This window comes from Primulina huaijiensis, chromosome 15 (assembly GCF_012295235.1).
Source record: "Primulina huaijiensis isolate GDHJ02 chromosome 15, ASM1229523v2, whole genome shotgun sequence".
Classification (NCBI taxonomy): domain Eukaryota; kingdom Viridiplantae; phylum Streptophyta; class Magnoliopsida; order Lamiales; family Gesneriaceae; genus Primulina; species Primulina huaijiensis.
Genome location: NC_133320.1, coordinates 1316803 through 1336176, shown reverse-complemented (window position 1 = coordinate 1336176; position 19374 = coordinate 1316803). Strand labels below are relative to the sequence as shown.

Genomic DNA, 19374 nt, shown 5'->3' with positions numbered 1-19374 from the left:
TATTTAGTTGAATTTCGCATCATATTTTTGGAAGAAAAAATATAATATAAATAAAAATAGTAATAAGAAAATCGATTAAAACCCTGAAAAATAAACTTTATTTCCCACATTTAAACCAACAATTTCGACCTAACATAAATAAGACAGTTTTGCAAGAAGCAGGTGAGGTCGTCCCCACAAACGCAACTTTAAATTTAAATTCGTGTTTCCCTTTCGATTCTATTCAATGTCATCATCCTTTTAGGTTTGGGTTAGTTAAAGAAAACTTCCCCCATCTTCCAACATCTCAATATGGTTAATTCCACCTTTATCTCGATGAATTTTCAAATCATTATAAAAAAAACAATATCGGTTATTTTTATATAATACAATGTATCGAACAACGTAAAAAAAACATATAACATCATACAAAATATTTAAATACCTTAATAAAACCTTAATTAAATGCTATACGATAATAGTTAGTTAGTAATTACACGTTTATCTTTCCCAAACCGTTGAAAATAAGCAATACGAAAAAGGATTGCTCGTGGAATTATTTCACTTTCATCAAATTAGAATTGGTCCGATATACAATACGAAGAGTCTAATACAGATATAGTAACTAAATCCAAAACATTTTATAATAATAAATTATCACATCAACTTCAAGAAAAGTAAAAACAAAAACAACTTTGAAAAATAAGTCACGAGACTCACAACTCATTTTTTTTAAAAATAATTTAAAATAAGGCCTGTCACCAACTATAATTTAATAAATATAATATAATTAATTAAACAAGCAGCTACCATTTTAAATAAAAAATAAACGAGAAATTGACGTTCAGTATTTAACCGTCGATTTTTTTTGTGTTCAGTCCCTAATTATTTTTTTAGTATCACATTTCCACATGAAGTGTACCACATTTTGTATGATATAGTATCATAATTTTGTGGGTAGGGAGTGAATCACGTAAATATTTTGATTGGGCCTTAACTAAAATCTATTATATATTTTATGAATAAACAAAAATCGAAAAATCTAACCAGTACATGTCTACTCAGTCTTCTACTCTCGTTAAGCTGTCTCTCTCTCACACACTCCGTTCTGCTACTCTTCGTTGTCTCAAAGAAGAAACCGCCATTTTCCCGCACACACATGTACACGTATGTGTATGTGTATGTGTGTGTGTGTGAGAGTACATACAAACTCGACCGTATGTATTTATGATCGCTTCTCCACTGAGAAGCTTCTTTGTCACTATAATTCTGCTGGAAAAGGCAATCAATTGAAAATCGAGCAATGTTATTCACACCATGTGATCTCTGACATTACTCACGCTTCACCGATACACACGCAACGAATTTTGCTTGAAAGTGCATTGATTGGAGCATAAAATTGCAGCACTGAAATCCAGAAATGGCGGCTTCGTCTTCCAGGGGGAGGAGCAGCTCACCGTTCCATCTTGTGAAGCCTTCGAGCTCGTACTCTTCGACTTCGTCTTCATCTTCGTTTGTGAACGGTCGCTTTATGCCGCGGTCTTGCTCTTCCTCCGCTACTTCATTTTATGGCGCCGCGTGTGGTTCCAGATCAATGACGCCTGGCGGAAACGGAAGGTACAGTAATCGATCCCCTGTTGGTTTTCCTGCAATGGACGAGCGGCTGAATGGGGAGCCGCTCGAGACGACATCGAGATCAGGGGATAGCATATTAGTTACTATACGATTTCGACCTTTGAGGTGAGTTTGGAAAATTGTAGATCTCACTGGATTTATTAGATTTCGAATTTCGCAAAATGGAGGAAGCTGCGGATGGTCTTTGGGAAAAATGGCGGGATTAATTCAGATTTCTTGCATTCTATTATGGCAGTGATAGAGAATACCAACGAGGTGATGAGATAGCGTGGTATGCCGACGGGGACAAAATTGTGCGGAATGAATATAATCCTACGACTGCCTATGGATTTGGTTGACCTCTTTGCCTCTTTCATGCTTGTTTCTGTTTTAATCGAGGAATATCTGTACTTTCAACTAGCGTTCAATCTTCTTCCATGAGGTCAATTTAGATTTTGACACTTTAACTATGAATACTTTGTGGGGAGTTGAAATAAATATACACTAACGAATGGTGTACCATGCTGCCAGAATCATGTATCAAGAGTTTTAGCATTAGGATTTTGGCGTCTTGTTTACTTGGCTGTCGAATTTGACGTATCATTTGTTTGATTTGCTATAACAGATAGGGTATTTGGATCCGACGCAAGCACCCAAGAAGTGTATGAAATAGCTGCTCGACCTGTTGTTAAGGCTGCAATGGAGGGTGTAAATGGTATGCAAAACTGGCTATTTTTACTTTTACATCATATATTTGTGATATGAACTGTTTCTGTTGTACTTACGGTCTACAATTTATAAATGTATAACCATGTTGTCAAGTGAAAGTGATCTTATCCACAAAGTAGGCGCATGCTGGTGACAGTTAGTGATGGATTAAATGTATTAAAAGCACTCTAGAGTTTCACATTGTTGACCTTTACAGCTTAGGTGGATGACATCGCAAGTCACGAGTTTCTGCAAACTAACATGGATTTGGTGTCATGCAGGAACAGTATTTGCTTATGGTGTTACAAGTAGTGGAAAGACACACACTATGCATGTAAGCCACATCCTCCATTGTGACGCATACTCGTTCAGTTTCTGTTGCAACACAGTTTGGAGAACTTCAGGACCAATTTAACCACAAACTACTCACAGAAACGGCAGTTGGAAGGAAATTTGAATTCACTAATTCACTTCCCTTTGTCATCATGCTGTTATTTAATATACATTTCCTATTGGTGATGGTGGTTCCTTTTTCTCATACGGAATGGTATCATGAAACCATACCCCACTTATAGACACTTAGCATATGACTTGTGATCGAATGGATTTATGTATGGCTGGAGTTTAAGTTTGGTGGTTACATAACGGATACCGGATAACATTGGTGAATACTATGAACTTATGGATTAGTATAGTGTGATTATGGTTGTCTCTGGGACATCTAACTCCCAAAACAAAAAATTTCACTGTGGCCGTGCAGATGAGATGCTCATATACTTCCACATTTTTACGACGTTGACAAATACTGAAATCCATTTTTTTTTCATTTGCTGGTTCCCTTGGCGCTCTCTATTGAGACTGTAACTTTCATATACCACAATGATTGTCATTGAGTTGATGGTTCTGCAACACTTGTCTTATTAGGGAGATCAAAATTCTCCTGGAATCATACCATTGGCCATAAAAGATGTCTTCAGCATTATTCAAGATGTAAGTTCAGTTGAATCTTTATTATTTTCCTACTTCGATGATATTAGTTGCACCTTAATGCACCAGTATGCGTAATATTATGTTCATCAATTTATATAATGTATTGATGATTGATTAATTGTCCTTCAGACTCCAGGTCGTGAATTTTTACTTCGTGTATCATATCTAGAGATCTACAATGAGGTTAGTATTGGAACATGTAACAGTACCCTTTCCAATGCACAAATTTCTAGCATTCGGACTTATTTTATGAATTCATGCAACGAAGATCATTATTAGCACCTTTTCCCTGACCCTATCTGTTAATATTGTTGCAGTTTATCTTTCCTTCTTTGTTAAATACCACTTACAACTCTTGGAATTGCATCTACGACTTAGTATCCTCTAGTATAGAAGTATTATCGTATATCTGAAGGCCTGACGAGCTATGCTTTTTCTCATCTCACTGTTTTCAGGTGATCAATGACTTGTTGGACCCAATTGGACAAAATTTACGTGTTAGAGAAGATGCACAGGTATTTATGTACCAAATTTATTCAGCTTTTATGTTACTATTACACGCATCTTTTGTGTATTTGGTAATTGCAACTAGTTTGGGATATTCCTTTTCGAATGATGATGGATGATGTTTTGGGTATTTCCATATTTGGTTTTACTCAACCACCTTTCTATACACCAACTTCACATTCAGAATATGATATCCGGTGAATCTAATAATAAATCTTCCATAAAAAATAAAGCTGGTTTATCATGTGAGTTTAAGTAGCATTGCTTATACACATTTGAGGCAATTACTTTTCTGATATATTTAACTTTCTAGCTCTCGCTGATACGTCGGATCAGTTAGGTTTTTAAGCTCATACTCGTCGGATTTATATTTATCTGATAGTCAATGACATTGTTAGTCTGCTCTTAATTGCTCTACACATTATTTTCATTTGACTCTCCATTGATTCATGTGCTCAGGGAACTTATGTCGAAGGGATAAAAGAAGAAGTTGTTTTATCCCCTGGACATGCACTTTCATTTATTGCTGCTGGAGAAGGTAACTGCCATCCATTTTCTTTTCTGTTTTTGAATGTATGGCCCTAGGTATAGGGTTGTTTTAATCATTTAATTATTGTGCTTTAATTTAATTTTCTGAGTTTTCCCTTTTAATTTTGCGTGCTTAATATATGCGTCGGGTTTGTTAATCATCTTTCTTTAACTTCAATTTTCTTATTCAATGGCAGAGCATCGACATGTTGGATCAAACAATTTTAACTTATTCAGCAGCCGTAGTCATACCATTTTTACATTGGTACGCGTGTATATTTAGTACATTTTTTAGTCGAGCCCCACTCGACCTCCCTTTAAGTGAATCGACCCGGTTTTGTTTCTCTTACTCCCCCCAGTGAAAAAGTCAGTATTCCTTTGAGAAGTGTTATTTACGCTATACTCGCCGATAACAATGCCGCAGTTTTATTTTTCGCATTATCCTTTCATGGTTATTCTTATTCCTAATAGAATTACCTCGATACCTTATTTATATCATTTTTTTTTCATTTTCACAATAATATCTCATTTAAAGCAAAGTTATCAATATCCTTCAAAAATAGAAAAAAGAGCACAAGACAAAGTCAATAGTTTATAAGTTGAAGGGGTGGTGGTACAATTTGACTCTCTACGAGATATGACAAGTTTGTTTCAATATATACCATTGTCTTGTAAATTAATTTGATGACCTTATTCATGCATTATACTTAATGAAATGAGAGGAATAATTTGGAATTGACATGTTTTGTTGGAAAATGCTTAGAAAACTAAAGGTAGATTTGCATATAGTAGAGTGCTCATGTTCTTGTTTATGAATGGAAACGATGTGGTGTCTTCCTAGTCCTCTTTCAGTTGAGGTAATGAAGGTGGACAGTTCGCTGAACCGATAGGAGTTGTCAGCACTAATATTGCATCGGCAACACCTGAAGTAGGAACTATGTTTTTAGTCTATTGTATCATTTATGAAGTTGTGGCGTTTCCCCAAGCAGTTTTCTTCATAATGCGTTTATATCATCTGTCTGCCCCTTTCTTTATCTACCAACAATAACATGTTATCTCTCCTATTCTGTTGCCTAGGGCATTGTTGTCCCTCTTTCATTTTCTGTTGTTATTACCTCTACACTTTAATTTCTTATTCTTTATTCTGTGTTAAATCCTCAGTGTCAATCATTTCTTTTGGTTTCAGATGATCGAGAGTAGTGTACATGGGGATGAATATGATGGAGTAATTTTCTCACAATTGGTATGCTTACCTGAATAATTTTGATTGGGAAATACTTGCAGTTATAATCGATTATCAATGATAATTATAAACTTTTGCACCTTACCATAATAAAATTCACAGTCTTCTGCTTCTGTGTTCAGAACTTGATTGATTTGGCGGGTTCAGAAAGCTCTAAATCTGAAACAACCGGGCTAAGGAGAAAGGAGGGGTCATACATTAATAAAAGTCTTCTAACTCTTGGAACAGTGCGTTGTAGATTTCTGTTTGGTTACTTCCTTTACATTTTGTTGTTTATTCATCCCACCTCCTTTTTTTATTTAGTCTTTTTCTTGATTCAAGTTTATGGCCTTGCTTGTACAATCATCTGAAAGGCTGAAACAAATCCAGTCAGACCAACACTCTATTAACCATTGGACTGAGCACGAGATTTCTTTTGTGGATTTTGTATCAGTCTAAGTAATTCTTTTTCTTGATTCTTTTTCCTGATATTGTATGTGATGCGAAGGTCATTGGAAAACTAAGCGAAGGGAAGTCATCACATGTTCCTTACCGGGATTCAAAGCTTACCCGCCTTCTACAATCTTCACTAAGTGGCCATGGACATGTTTCGGTGAGCATGAAAAAACCTACTTTCGGATGAAAAGTTTATTTTTCGAAATACAAAAATATATATTAAAAATAAAATGGTTTGAATGCATACGAGGATCATCTGGTTATAACTTCTAAAATTTTTGTTTTCCTTTACAGCACACTTTTTTTGTTATTTGACATTCATTTTCTGTTCTTGTTCCCACTTCCCTGTAGTTTCTTTCTGTCCATTAGGTGTAGTTCGCAATCCCATGATTGAATATTGTTGTTAGAAAATATATATATCTGAATGGTATTCCCTGATATATATGGTGTTTGTTTCTTCAGCTTATATGTACAGTAACTCCTGCATCAAGTAATATGGAGGAAACCCACAATACATTAAAATTTGCTAGCAGGGCAAAACGTGTCGAAATCTATGCGGCACAAAATAAGGTGCGTCAATCTATTTAATCTGTAGAGTTCATAGTTTGATTCTTGTTTCATTGTAGACTCAAATGGTTGTGTTTATTTCAATGTCTCAGATAATTGATGAAAAATCTTTGATTAAGAAGTATCAACGAGAAATATCTTCTCTCAAGGAAGAACTAGATCAACTAAAGAAGGGAGTTGTTGCAGGTGTTAACCATGAAGAAGTTTTGACCTTAAGACAGCGGGTATGTATGTGTCCTTTGGTATCTTGATAAAGACGGGGAAATTGGAGTCATGGTACAGAGAGCTAATATAGTTTTTGAGATGAACTGCTTGAAATTTGAAATACCATTTGGATAGACAGAGGGGCTTATTACTACAACCATTGTTTATTATATAGTTGGAAGAAGGGCAAGTAAAAATGCAATCAAGATTGGAGGAGGAAGAAGAAGCCAAGGCTGCTCTATTGAGCAGGATTCAAAGGCTGACAAAGTTAATTCTTGTTTCCTCAAAAAATAATATACCAGGGTATATAAGTGACATGCCTTCTCACCAGAGGAGTCATTCTACTTCCGAGGATGATGTGAGTTGCTAACTCTGATTTAGCTATATTATATGGCAGGTTTAGCTATTTATTCTCCCATTTGCGTCAAATGTAGTCTTTGTCACGCCCCGAAACTCGGGATTTGACACCGGCGTTGTTTAACAATCACACAATTGAAACAACCAGCCTCGTAGCATAGTATAAACCGAAAACCAGTTTATTATTCATAATTTCTCAAAAAAACAATTGTCTTTACAACTGAAATAAAATAAATTTGCGGAAACGTCTAACCTAAAATTTTAAATTTCTAAAATTCAAAAAAAAAAAATAATCATGTCTACTAATCACCATCCCCAAAACTGTTCCGATTCTTCTTCTTCTACCTGTTCTTCGGATTTATCTGGGAAAGGTTGTAAGGGGTGAGTATTTTGGGAATACTCAGTAAATGGGGGAATTATCGAACACCACATAGAAATTTCATATTTTCGAAAATAACATATATTTACAGCATGCTTTTCATAATTTTAACACTGCAATTTTTCACATTTCATGGTTTACTGACGTCAGTCCCTAAGTTTTAATCCTCTAAGGGGGCGAGGCCGTAAAACAGTTCTATCCCACTGTTAAGGGCCATATGTTGGAATTCCACCCATTTTCAGGGAATCCTCACAGTGTCTCACAAAACGTAACAAGATTTAAAAAAACACGTAGACGGTGTTCGACCGCATTTTTTCTTTAAAAAGAAAACACATAACCCAAAAATTTAAAATTTAAAATTTGCCCACTTACCTTAAATTCTCGATGCAAAAATTACGTGAATAATTAGGGTTTCTTGCACAGGAATTTCGAAAATTCCTCTTCAACTGCTGGACGGCGGCAGCGCTTCGCTGTGCTCGAAAATTCCTATGGAGACTAGAGCACAATTTTCGAAATTTTTGTGTGTTTTAGAGGTGTGATTTTCGAAATTAGGGCCCTCCTATTTATAGGGATTGGCTGCTATCGTGATCGAGAGTTATAGTGCGTTTGAACTGTGAATCAAATCTAGAATCATGATATATCCGTGATCTAGGTAGATATTCGAAATCTCCTTCTTCCTTCCCCACCTAATTTTCGAAAATCTCATGGTGTATATTGTTAGATTTCGAATTCTAGGGATTTTATTATCTCTTATTTGATCTTTTATCCCGGTATCTCAATATCAACCTAAATCTTAGACATTTCTCTGCTTATTTTCAAAATTCCTTCTTTAATTCCTTAGATTGAGATAAATTTATTCCTACCAAATTTTCAAGTTTAAAATAAATAATATTATCTTAATCTCGATCTTCATAATTCTGTACACGATAAAATTATCTACACAACTTAGATAACCTTAAAACAAATCTTATATTTTGAATGATTTAGACATTAATATCCAAGATTACACTATCAAATTATTAACCTGATATTAAACTGATATGATCACGATATTACAAAATCCCGGGTTTTACAGTCTTCCTATATAATCTGGACTTTGACGGTTTGACCTATCTTTGCAAAGTTCAAATCCAGATAATTGTTTCATTACCTTGAATGTGCTTCAAAGTAATGGATTCGGATTGGTTCTATTCTTATCTAACAGAATTTTTAATGGATAATTTTGAAATGACGAGCTTTAATTTATCTACTGTTGTTCATTGTCTCTAAGTCTTCCTGAATTGATTGTGTTAAACCTTTGTACGCCATTTATTCTCTGTGGCACTCAAGTACGAAACTTGTTGTATCTGTTACTACAAGTAGACAAAAAGCAACTTCCTTTTTGGTTCACTGTCTTACTATTGTTTTGTCGAGCAGAAGTTGGATGTTATTCAGAATGGATCTTTAATGATTGATGGCGAGAATAAAAAGAGTCCCTTATCCTCTGATTTAGCTTTACCGTCAGACATTAATGAATCTAAACATAGAAGAGCATCCAGCAAGTGGAATGATGATATATCCCAAGCTGGCAGTACAATATCCGAAACAACTCTCGCGGGTGAACTTATCAGTGGTTCTTCCTGCGTGTCAAAGCTGCCTATAGTATGTTGCAACTTCTTCTCCACAAAAAAATTATATTTTTATCGAAATATTAGTTAGACTTAAATGTGAACCATTCTCATTTGCACCAGAAAGTTGTAGAGCAGATGTAGTATTTGATTTTCATAATTTTCTTTTTCATGCATTCTCCATCAAACTTCAAATATGGTTTTCTTTTGCATCTATATGCGTGGATAAATGTGTACCATTACATTTAAATTAGATGTCAAGCACAAATTAGTCTTTTTTATACTTCGTCCTCTGATCTTTTATCATAGTGAAGCTGTTTATGTTATTTATCTGCATGATTTTTTTTAAGGATCTTTTGTTTTCTGTTGAAACTGATTACTTTTGGTTCTGACACCTAAGTGTTGTCTTTAAATTGAGTTCGTTTTCTGGTCTTTAACAACTCTTTATTGAGATGGATCTCGATCGCTGTTTATGTTATGTGTTGCTTGCAGGATAGGGTGATGATGTTGGATCAAATTGATCTCCTAATGGAGCAAGTTAAGATGCTTGCTGGGGAGATTGCATTTGGCTCCAGTACCCTAAAACGTCTGCTGGAGCAGTCTGTGAATGATCCAGAAGGGTCAAAAACTCAGGTACTCTACCGTCCCCTTTTTGAAAATTTGTGGTAAATCCTAGGTCACAAGGACAGATGTTCCAGCTTTTTCAATTTTTTTTAATATTTATTTATGACCTCCCTGTCCCGAATATCAAATGGTAAAATCTATTGTGCACATTAGCCTCTTTCTCTATGACACCAATGTCTAATTATGTTCCCCTGCTCTTTGTGGATGCGATTCATGAATCTATCTCTCTTTTCTATATTTTTACCCATTGCTATTATATTATACATGAGTTGACTTTTGACAGGAGCTTGCCTAATGGTTTTCTTATCCATTATGCTTCTGCATAGCATTTTTACGGAGACCAATATCCTGCATTCTTCATCCAATTGTCAAACATCAGTTTGTAGTTTTTATTACTCCCATGTCTTTATTATATTAAACAAGTTGTAATACTTTTCCGTATAAATCTGCAACATTACATCTTTTCATCTTCTCAACTAAAGTTTTGTTTGACCTCAAGTACTTAAATATTGGGATAATGTAGGGAACACACACAAAAATGATAGCATTTAAACTACCTCTCAAGCTGTGCTTTTCTATAAAAAAAACTTGAGTTTGTGTTCATTACTATGAGAAGTAGTTCTGTTTGGAAAATCAATCAATGGTGTAAGTCTGCGCTTACATGAGTGTTGAGTTCTCATTGTTATGTATTATGAGCCACATAAATTCTTGGTAAGGTCATGTGGTGATTTTGAAGTCACTTAAATGTTTTGTATTTTGATGAACAGATTCAGAACCTGGAGCATGAAATCCAAGAAAAACAAAAGCGGATGCGGGTTTTAGAGCAGAGAATAGTTGAGAGTGGGGAAGCTTCAGTTGCAAATGCATCTATGGTTGAAATGCAGCAGGTCATTTTATTTACTTTCTAAGAAACGCATGCTACTATTTTATGATTAACTTCTGGGAAAAAGGTATTCCTTTTTGTAACAGGAGATCACGAAATTGATGGCTCAGAGCGGCGAGAAGGGGTTTGAGCTAGAGGTTTCTCTGTTTTTCCGCCTCTTCGTTATTTTCATTGCCTGTGGCTTGTTTCATGAATCTGCTATATCATACTTCCTTGGACCAAATTAAATGCTCCCACTTCCAACTCCCACTGAGTGATTATTTATGAGGTTAAAAAAGTGAAATTTTGAATAACAAATGTAGACATTCTAAACAGGATAAAGGGAGAAGTATATCTTATCTTTGTTAGAAATTATTATTATTCCTATTTACATATTCACATAAACGGATTCGCTTTTGTTAATCCCTGTAATTTTATAATGCAGATTAAGTCTGCGGACAACCGTGTACTACAAGAACAGCTGCAAAACAAGGTTATTTAAATCCCGAAGATATTTTGAAGGATAATGTTAACTTATGTTTGTACAATATGTGAGCAGCTATCTATCTACATTTGATTAGTTCACATTTCATATAAGGCAGTTGATTCTTTTGTTATTTCAGTGTGTTGAAATCAAGGAGCTGCTTGAGAAAATTGCCCACCTTGAGCAGCAACTAGCGTCCGTTAGTAGTGACAAGGTGCCATCATCTTCTGAACAGTGTGTGTCTGATGAATTTCCTGATGAGTTGAGAAAGAAAATGCAATCTCAGGTACAATTTTCAACTTCTGGTTATTATACTGATGCTGTTGTGTTGTTCATCTTGGGTTTTGTTATTAGTCTGTCATGACCAATTCAGTTGGTAAATCTATGATTGTACTTTTCGGAGCACTGTTTGGTTGCCCTAGAATGTCAAGTTACAAGTCTAGATGCGAGTGACCAAATTTTTTTTTTGAAACTAAATCCTAATTATATATCTAACATATTCATTTAAGTTGTCTAATTAAATTATTATGTTATCTTAAGGGTTTTTTTTGTAATTCATTGTCCATCTTAAATGAATTTGGACATTAATACGCATTCTTCTTTATCTCTTAAATTTTATGCCAAAAAAATTATTTATTTACATTTCCTTGTTCATTTAAGTTGGCAAATTAAATTAATATGTCTTTGTAAGGGTTTTTTGTGATTCATTGTCCATCTTAGATAGATTTGGACATTAATTCACGTTCTTCTTTATTTTCTACATTTTATGTAAAAAATTTATTTATTTATATTTCTTAGTCAATTTTTGTGATTTATTGTCTATCTTAGATATATTTGGACGTTAATACACATTCTTTTTTTTCCCTAAATTTTAAACTAAATTTATAATACAATCTTTAAAAAAAATTTAATCAATATAATACTTATAATAAATATGAATTATATTGATAGTTTATCATCATTTGTTATATATTACAATTTTACATATAAAATTTTTTAACTGAGTATTAAATATTATTTTATTTATATATGTTTTTTACTATATATATTTATTTGAGTTGTATTATGTTAAAATTTTATTTCTCTTAAAGTATTAATCACCAATATTAATTTATAAATGATTGATTCTGATATAAAATTAATTATCTATAATATGTATTCTAAAAAAAACATAGAAATTAAATAAAATCCGCAATGTGTTAAAAGTTAGCAAAAGCAAAAGTGATATTTACCTTAATAACAAGTTTAATGATTCCTTTATATGGATATCATTAATTTCCATGTAAAATTAAATTTATGAGAAGGATGTGTTTTGGGTATTTTAAGTCGACATTGTTTTTGCTCTGCGCAGGAAATTGAAAATGAGAAATTAAAACTCGAACATGTACAGATTCTAGAGGAGAATAGTGGATTACGAGTGCAAAATCTGAAACTTTCGGAGGAAGCATCTTATGCCAAAGAATTAGCAGCTGCTGCTGCAGTTGAACTAAAGAATTTAGCTGGTGAAGTTACTAGGATGTCATTGCACAACGCCAAACTAGAAAAAGATTTACAAGCTGCTCGTGAGTTCAACTCCAGAGGTGGTAACCGCAAGCATGTTGATGTCCAGAGGACCAGTCGCCGTGGTCGACTTTCTGACCGAACAAGTGAATTTTCTTCAGCTGTTACTGGTGATTTTGAATCTTGGAATCCTGATCTGGATGATTTGAAAATGGAGTTGCAAGCGAGGAAACAACGGGAGGCTGCTCTTGAGGCTGCCATGTCCGAGAAAGAAATTTTGATAGATGAGTACACGAGCAAGATTGAAGAGGCAAAGAAGAGGGAGGCCTACCTCGAAAATGATCTGGCAAATATGTGGGTTCTAGTTGCTCAGTTAAAAAAAGAGGGAAATACGAAGCAAGAGCTTAAGATTACTCATCCACAGAATGAGGGTACAGATCGAATTAGTGAACCAAAAGTTGCTGATGTTGAGTGGAGAGATCAATTCTTGGAAGATAAACATGATGAGGATACGGATCGAATTAGAGAACCAAAAGCTGCTGATCTTGAGTGGAGGGATCAAATTCTGGAAGATAGAAATGCTCGGGATGTTTCAATGTCAGCTTCTACTGCTACCAAAGATGAGCCTCTTGTGGTTCGCCTGAAAGTAAATATTTCCCTACTTTTTTAAATATGTGGTTTCATGTTACATGGATTCCCCGCTCCATTATCTATTTGAAACCTGACCATGTTTCCTGGAATTCTTTCAGGCTCGAATGCAGGAGATAAAGGAGAATCAACTAAGGTACACTGAAAATGGAGATGGAAATTCTCATGTATGTAGAATTTGTTTCGAAACACCTGCCGCTGCAATGCTTCTTCCTTGCCATCATTTTTGCTGTAAGCTTACTGATTTATCCTTCTGAATTTATGCTTGAAGTTTGATGAAAGGGCAGGTGAGGCAGTTTTACATGTTACATATAAAATTTGAAATCATACAAGGGAGGTTGACTGGACTTGTTCGCTTCGGATTTTCTGCCCCTCTTAACGCTCATGATTAGAGCAGCTTACTTACATTTTAATGTTTAATGTTTTATTGCAGTATGTGAATCTTGCTCTCTTGCGTGCTCCGAATGTCCAATTTGCCGAACAAGAATTGTAGATAGGATTTTTGCTTTCACCTGACAAAGTGACACCCTTGAAAGAAAAGGTAAACATTAAATTTTCTAGATCAAATAATTTCATATCTTGCAATACAAGCATTTTGGGGTTTTTGAAGCATAACAAAATTTGGCACAGATTCTCAGAATATAGCAAATCCAACAATTAACAAACTATAATGTTTCACCTATTCATTCCGCGGATTTATTAGAATCTGTCGGATAAACCGGAAAATTCTCATTTTATTAACGTTCCTGCACTTTTTTCTTTGGGGGTTGAGTTTAACGGTTTTTTTTCCTGAAAAATAATATATTATTCAGAGTCTGCCGGTTGATTCTGACCGTTGTATGAAAAAAAAGGGTTATAGAGCTAGTGAACCGGTTCACCAGTTGTGAGCAATTATTATAGTGGGCACTTGGCAGAAGTTATGGAGGCAATCCAACTATCTCAATAATTTCGTCTACGGGCTGGCCCCAATTTTCTTTCCTTTTTTCCCCCTGGAAAACATTTGCTTCCATTTCACCTATAAATAACCTCCTTCACAAAATAATAATAAAACTGTATTTAATTTTTTCACGGTGACTGAACACCTATTTGGGCCATGAGAGGTGAAAATGACTAAAATTGATTTTGTACAAATAATTTAATGACTAGTTTTCGTACTCAAGTAGATAAAAGAGTGAAAACATCACAGCTCTATACTTGTAGCTTGTTTCAAAACCGCAATTGTTTTTTTCCCCACAATTTTTTCATATTTATATCTTCTGCGACGTTAGGAGGCATATCTCTTGTTATTTCGTTTTGATATTAGCGGCATATGTATACACTGCCAACATGTTTGGCGCCCCATAAACTGGCTGTGTAATGTATTATGTATATCAGCCTGTGTGATATAACAAACCTGTAGGTGTTGTATAAGATCTGCGTTGGAAGAAAGAGAAATTGATTAAAGAATCCACAAGTGGTGATGCCAATCATAATTCCTTCTCTTCCTTTGTCTTGCAGGGAATCGGCCATTTGTTTATACTGTACGTAATTCATTGGAACGTATACACCTCTTGTGCTTATCTTTTTGTGTCTCCTTTCCCTCAAAAAAAGATTCTGATATATATACCATTGCCTTACAAAGGGGTTAGGAAGCTAAATAGTACTCCTAACCTTATGTAAAAATCACTTGATATAAATCTTCCTATGCCTGCGAGGAAAAGAAGGCCGATGATGTTCAATCCAGCTACAATTTCTGTAATCTTGTTGGTTCTATAGTATAATAAGTTAAACCCATAAGATTTTCTCTATTTCCTTCTATTATCTTGGAAATTATATTTTAGCGCTGTGTTTACTGCTTATGGACTGAAAGAAATTATTAGAGAAGAATTTCCAATCACTGGCCTAAGACAATTAAATTATCTCGGGACAATACGCTAACCCTTCCGTTTGTACAATGTTTTCTTGCAATATCTTATTTAGTGTGACTGTATAGCATGAAAATTTTTGGTTGAGCGTCAACTTTGGGAGAAATTAAAGGAAATGGAAGAACGGAGAGAACAAATGTGGAGAATTTCTGGAATTTTCATTTCTAAACTAACTGGGTTACAAGAAGAACAAATATTTGTACATTTCGTGTTTACTAGCTGACCGCGACTTCTTAACATTTCTTCACAGAAATAGATGAAATAAATGTGGGGAAGATAGAAATTTCTTATAACTCATCATTTTATATGCCTCTCTGGATACAAAATTCGTATTTAAAAATTATTTTATTGAACATGGTTTTTGGGTTTCTTTAGCGAGAAAAACGATGTTTTATTATTGGTTTAAAAAATTAAAGTAAAAAACCAGAAGTAATAATTTTCAATTATAATAATTTTAAACTATTTTTTGAGAATAGCTTTCTCGTCAGATCAAAACATCAAAATGTCTTTTTTAAGTAGGATCGGCTAGGATACATAGATCAACTAATTGTCAAATTGGACGTGAATACCAAATTATGAAGGCATAAGTTGCAGTGTTACACTCAAATAAAAATTAATGATGATCAACATTTATTTATCAGACTTCTCAAGTTTAATTTCTTTTTAAATTTATTTATTGCATTTTTAAGTAAAAAAATTATTTATCATTTATAAGTTCTTATTTACTTTGCGTTTACATTCTTCTATAGTTTTCTAGGCTACATTTTGTAGGGTTGATAAAAGTTTGAATTGTTTAATAATCCAACTCTGAAATTTTTGTGTTACAATTTTGTGTATTGATTATTTATTATAATATAAATAAAATAATTAATTATTTATCACAAATTAATGACAAAAAAATTACAGTATTATTCTTTATATATTTTTTTAATTTATCCTTGTTATTTTCCCACTCAGCCGTTCATTTTCTAGACGGAACGAGACTGAGATTTTTTATTTATTTTTTAATCACAAACTCCAATTCTGGAAGAGCGAAGAACGGTATCCGAGACTGTAATATATATAGAGGGATTATCGAGAAAATTCGTCAGGTCAATTATCGTTTATCGGAGCCTTACGTTGTACTGAAACCAATAATGGTGAGTGCTGCACCCCTTTCTTTCATCGTACGTTGCGCTTGTTATTCAATACATGAGTGTCTCTTAGATGAACGTGTGAATTGTTTTTCAGTGCTCGTTGATTTGTTTTCGTATTTTTCTTAATTACTAAAGTTGGCGACTCGACGATTGCCGATTACCGATGATTTTACCAGAGAAGGCAAACAAAGAGGCCATAAAATTATGAACTCAGTATCTTTTGCCATTTTTTCGGATGTTATGATCAAGATGATTAAGCTAGGTATACGTGAAGCAATTTGAACTGAAGTGGATTGTTTTCATCTCTGGTTTATTAAAAGCCCAAAAAAAAAATTCCCAAAAAAGCTCTAAACGCCTAGGACCCTGGGCGCCCTTGCCGCCTAGCACCTTTTCGGTGTGGTCGGGTGGTTGCCTGGTCCAACTTTTAGAACACTGATAATGATCTCATTCATCGCTAATTGCTCCTTATAGTGATTGTTGCTTCCTGAATTATTTGCTGATGATTTTTTTATTCCTATTGTTGGGAAATTCAAATATGAAATTTGCAACAGACCACGCCTTTGATTGCAGGACTTGCAATTGCTGCTGCTGCTTATGCTGGTAGATATGGCATTCAAGCCTGGCAGGCATTTAAAGCAAGACCACCTAATGCTAGACTTCGTAAATTTTATGAAGGTGGTTTCCAGCCTAAAATGACTAGGAGGGAGGCTGCTCTAATTCTTGGTGTTAGGTGAGTTCAAACCTTCTTCTTGACGCAACATATGTTAATCGTACTTTGTTTGACTTTTTTTTTTTCTTTGTTTCCTTTCTACGGGGCAGATTTCTTAAAAGCATATATTACTGTTCGTAGTTACAAAATATAATGAAATTCTTATAATTATTAAAAAAATTATCAAGTGCACAATCATGCGTGCATGTGTGCAAAGTGCAGAGAGAAATGAGTTTGAATCACCTTAATCCAAGTGCGGGACTGGAAATGGGTTTATAAAAATCTTTTGAGGTTATTGCATGTGGCCTTAGCCAATTCACGTATAATTATGGACAAATGTCGGAGGTTGTTTTTCTTGACAAGATTTACATCTAGGATTGTATGCATAAACGCAAAGTTTGAATTTTCGGCACAAGTTGACCGAATCGTGGATACTTGGTTATCGAGAAATTTGTAAAAAGGCAATGGCATTTGAATCTTTTGACCATGGATACTTGAATGTTTTTGGCATGTTTTAGGTTTGCTTCGTTGATACGAAACTGCTTCATTCTGTTAGTATATATAGGCCCATCCAAATTTCTTGAAACTTGGAAATTATGTTATGTTTATGATCTGTCATTGTATCAAATGATTGGATTTACCTTGATCAGGGAAAGCACCCCGCCCGATAAGATAAAGGAAGCACACAGGCGAGTGATGGTAGCAAATCATCCTGATGCAGGTGGTAGCCATTACCTTGCTTCTAAAATAAACGAAGCTAAAGACGTACTACTCGGGAAGGCAAAAAACAGTGATTCCGCGTTTTAACTCTGCTATTGATTTGGTGAACTTTTGACAGCTAAAAATGAGCATATGAGACAACCTCCCAAAACCAAGAATTCTCCTCTGGATAAACCATTCAAATTTGTTCCTCCTTCACGTAAATAATCAATCGTGTAAGCTTTTGGGCCCTTACTCTGTCATTCCTCGCCATGTTGTAAATATAGATTATTGTGGAAAATCACTTCGTTTTTTTCCTTGACATCCGTCATTTAATGTGACTGCTGATATAATTAACGTATGTTTGCAATTTTTTTTGCAAGTTAATTGAGACACGAATCGTCCATATTTAACAAAGAGGCCCACACTTATTACAAGATATAAGGTAACGGCGATCTTCAAAATTGTGGAAGGGGCTATTGAGCGTGATTGGGGGGAGCAGAAGCATCGGATTTTAGAAAAATCATATACTAAAGTTTTAAATTTTTTAAATTTTATTTATTTATTTGAGATTCAACTCCAAAATCAATGGCCTTGAACCTACTAAAATTCATTGGGTTCTTCGTCATATACAAAAGAGGAAAGTTTTTTTAAAAAGGAAAAATAAGAAATAATGAAAACACAGTGGAGGGTAATCTGCCATATTCATGTTGGGGTGATGAAAATCGTTTTGATTTCAGAAAAAAATTACAATATCAGAAAAAAACCTTTTTTTATCATTGGTGCCTAAGAAAGAAAAGAATGAGTTACATTAGAAAAGCTTTGTTCAATGCGTCTGACTAAATATAAAATGATAACAAATAACAATGTCGTACGTAATTAAGGAGTACACTAAAAGTGAGACGTTGGTGTCTGAATTGTTTTTCTATCCAAAAGATTTAAAATAAGAAAAAGTTATATATATATATACTTGATAAACATACATATATAACGTCTAAACTCATCAATATATCATGAAATATTGCTTCCCCGTTCTGTCTGTCTGTAGTCTTTTGACATTTGATCGCATATCTGAAAAATTAAATTTCCATCTTAATATATCTGCAAACAAAAAAATAAGGAATGTTACTAAATGATATTAATATTATTACAAAATTAAATAAAATATCCTGCAGGTATTACAATAACCAAAAGGAGAAGCTGTGTACTGTCATCCAGCAGATCTTCAAAATGCAAACCAGGCTGGCTGGATTCGTTTTCGCACCCGTAATCACATGATATTGAATTCAAATCATGTGGCAATTTGACCAGATTCAAAATCAGCATAAAAAATCTCGGGTCGGCGGGTAAGAAGAAATCTGCTATGTTTTTTTGTGTGTTGGTTGGCTCTGTGTATTGGAAGGTCGCACTCTTTGCAAAGCATAACCCTGTCTTCTTTACGAAACAGCAACGCTCTCTTTCCCTACACACACCCATATATATATATATATAAATGTTCTTCTTCTTATAGACAGATGCATGTTAGATTGCCATATTATATGTTCATGTACAAAGATTTGGTGATATGTAAACACAACTTTTTCGAACTCGGGGTGGTTGCGTTGAAGGGTGAAACGGTGGTGCTTGGCGGCGAGCTTATTGACGTTATGAACTCGAACCTCGCAGTTTTTGCAAAAGGCTGCCTCATCCG

General features: G+C 34.4%; 2 protein-coding genes across 4 annotated transcripts; both read left to right on the top strand.

Annotated features, from left to right (window-relative positions):
* The first annotated feature begins 1042 nt into the window (after window positions 1-1042).
* Window positions 1043-15140, top strand: LOC140958972 (kinesin-like protein KIN-7D, mitochondrial). 2 transcript variants are annotated; one of them, XM_073416626.1, is made up of 25 exons: window positions 1043-1719; window positions 1850-1947; window positions 2219-2308; window positions 2583-2635; window positions 3226-3291; window positions 3421-3474; window positions 3747-3806; window positions 4258-4336; window positions 4524-4591; window positions 5513-5569; window positions 5692-5796; window positions 6057-6161; window positions 6467-6574; window positions 6664-6795; window positions 6951-7133; window positions 8928-9152; window positions 9611-9751; window positions 10510-10629; window positions 10712-10762; window positions 11050-11097; window positions 11228-11374; window positions 12440-13234; window positions 13338-13467; window positions 13670-13777; window positions 14734-15139. In XM_073416626.1, the coding sequence occupies exons 1-24, from the start codon at window positions 1400-1402 to the stop codon at window positions 13750-13752; spliced, it is 3318 nt and encodes a 1105-aa protein (XP_073272727.1). In that variant the 5' UTR covers window positions 1043-1399; the 3' UTR covers window positions 13753-13777; window positions 14734-15139. The 2 variants fall into 2 exon arrangements, with proteins under 2 accessions (XP_073272727.1, XP_073272728.1); XM_073416627.1 differs by lacking the exon at window positions 8928-9152 and having other exon boundaries at window positions 14734-15140.
* A 979-nt stretch (window positions 15141-16119) lies between these two features.
* Window positions 16120-18054, top strand: LOC140959903 (mitochondrial import inner membrane translocase subunit TIM14-1-like). Of its 2 annotated transcripts, none has more exons than XM_073417951.1 (3): window positions 16120-16279; window positions 16828-17006; window positions 17636-18054. In XM_073417951.1, exons 1-3 carry the CDS (start codon window positions 16277-16279, stop codon window positions 17790-17792), a joined length of 339 nt encoding a protein of 112 aa, XP_073274052.1. In that variant the 5' UTR covers window positions 16120-16276; the 3' UTR covers window positions 17793-18054. The 2 variants fall into 2 exon arrangements, with proteins under 2 accessions (XP_073274052.1, XP_073274051.1); XM_073417950.1 differs by lacking the exon at window positions 16120-16279 and adding an exon at window positions 16330-16538 and having other exon boundaries at window positions 16847-17006.
* Window positions 18055-19374: the final 1320 nt, after the last annotated feature.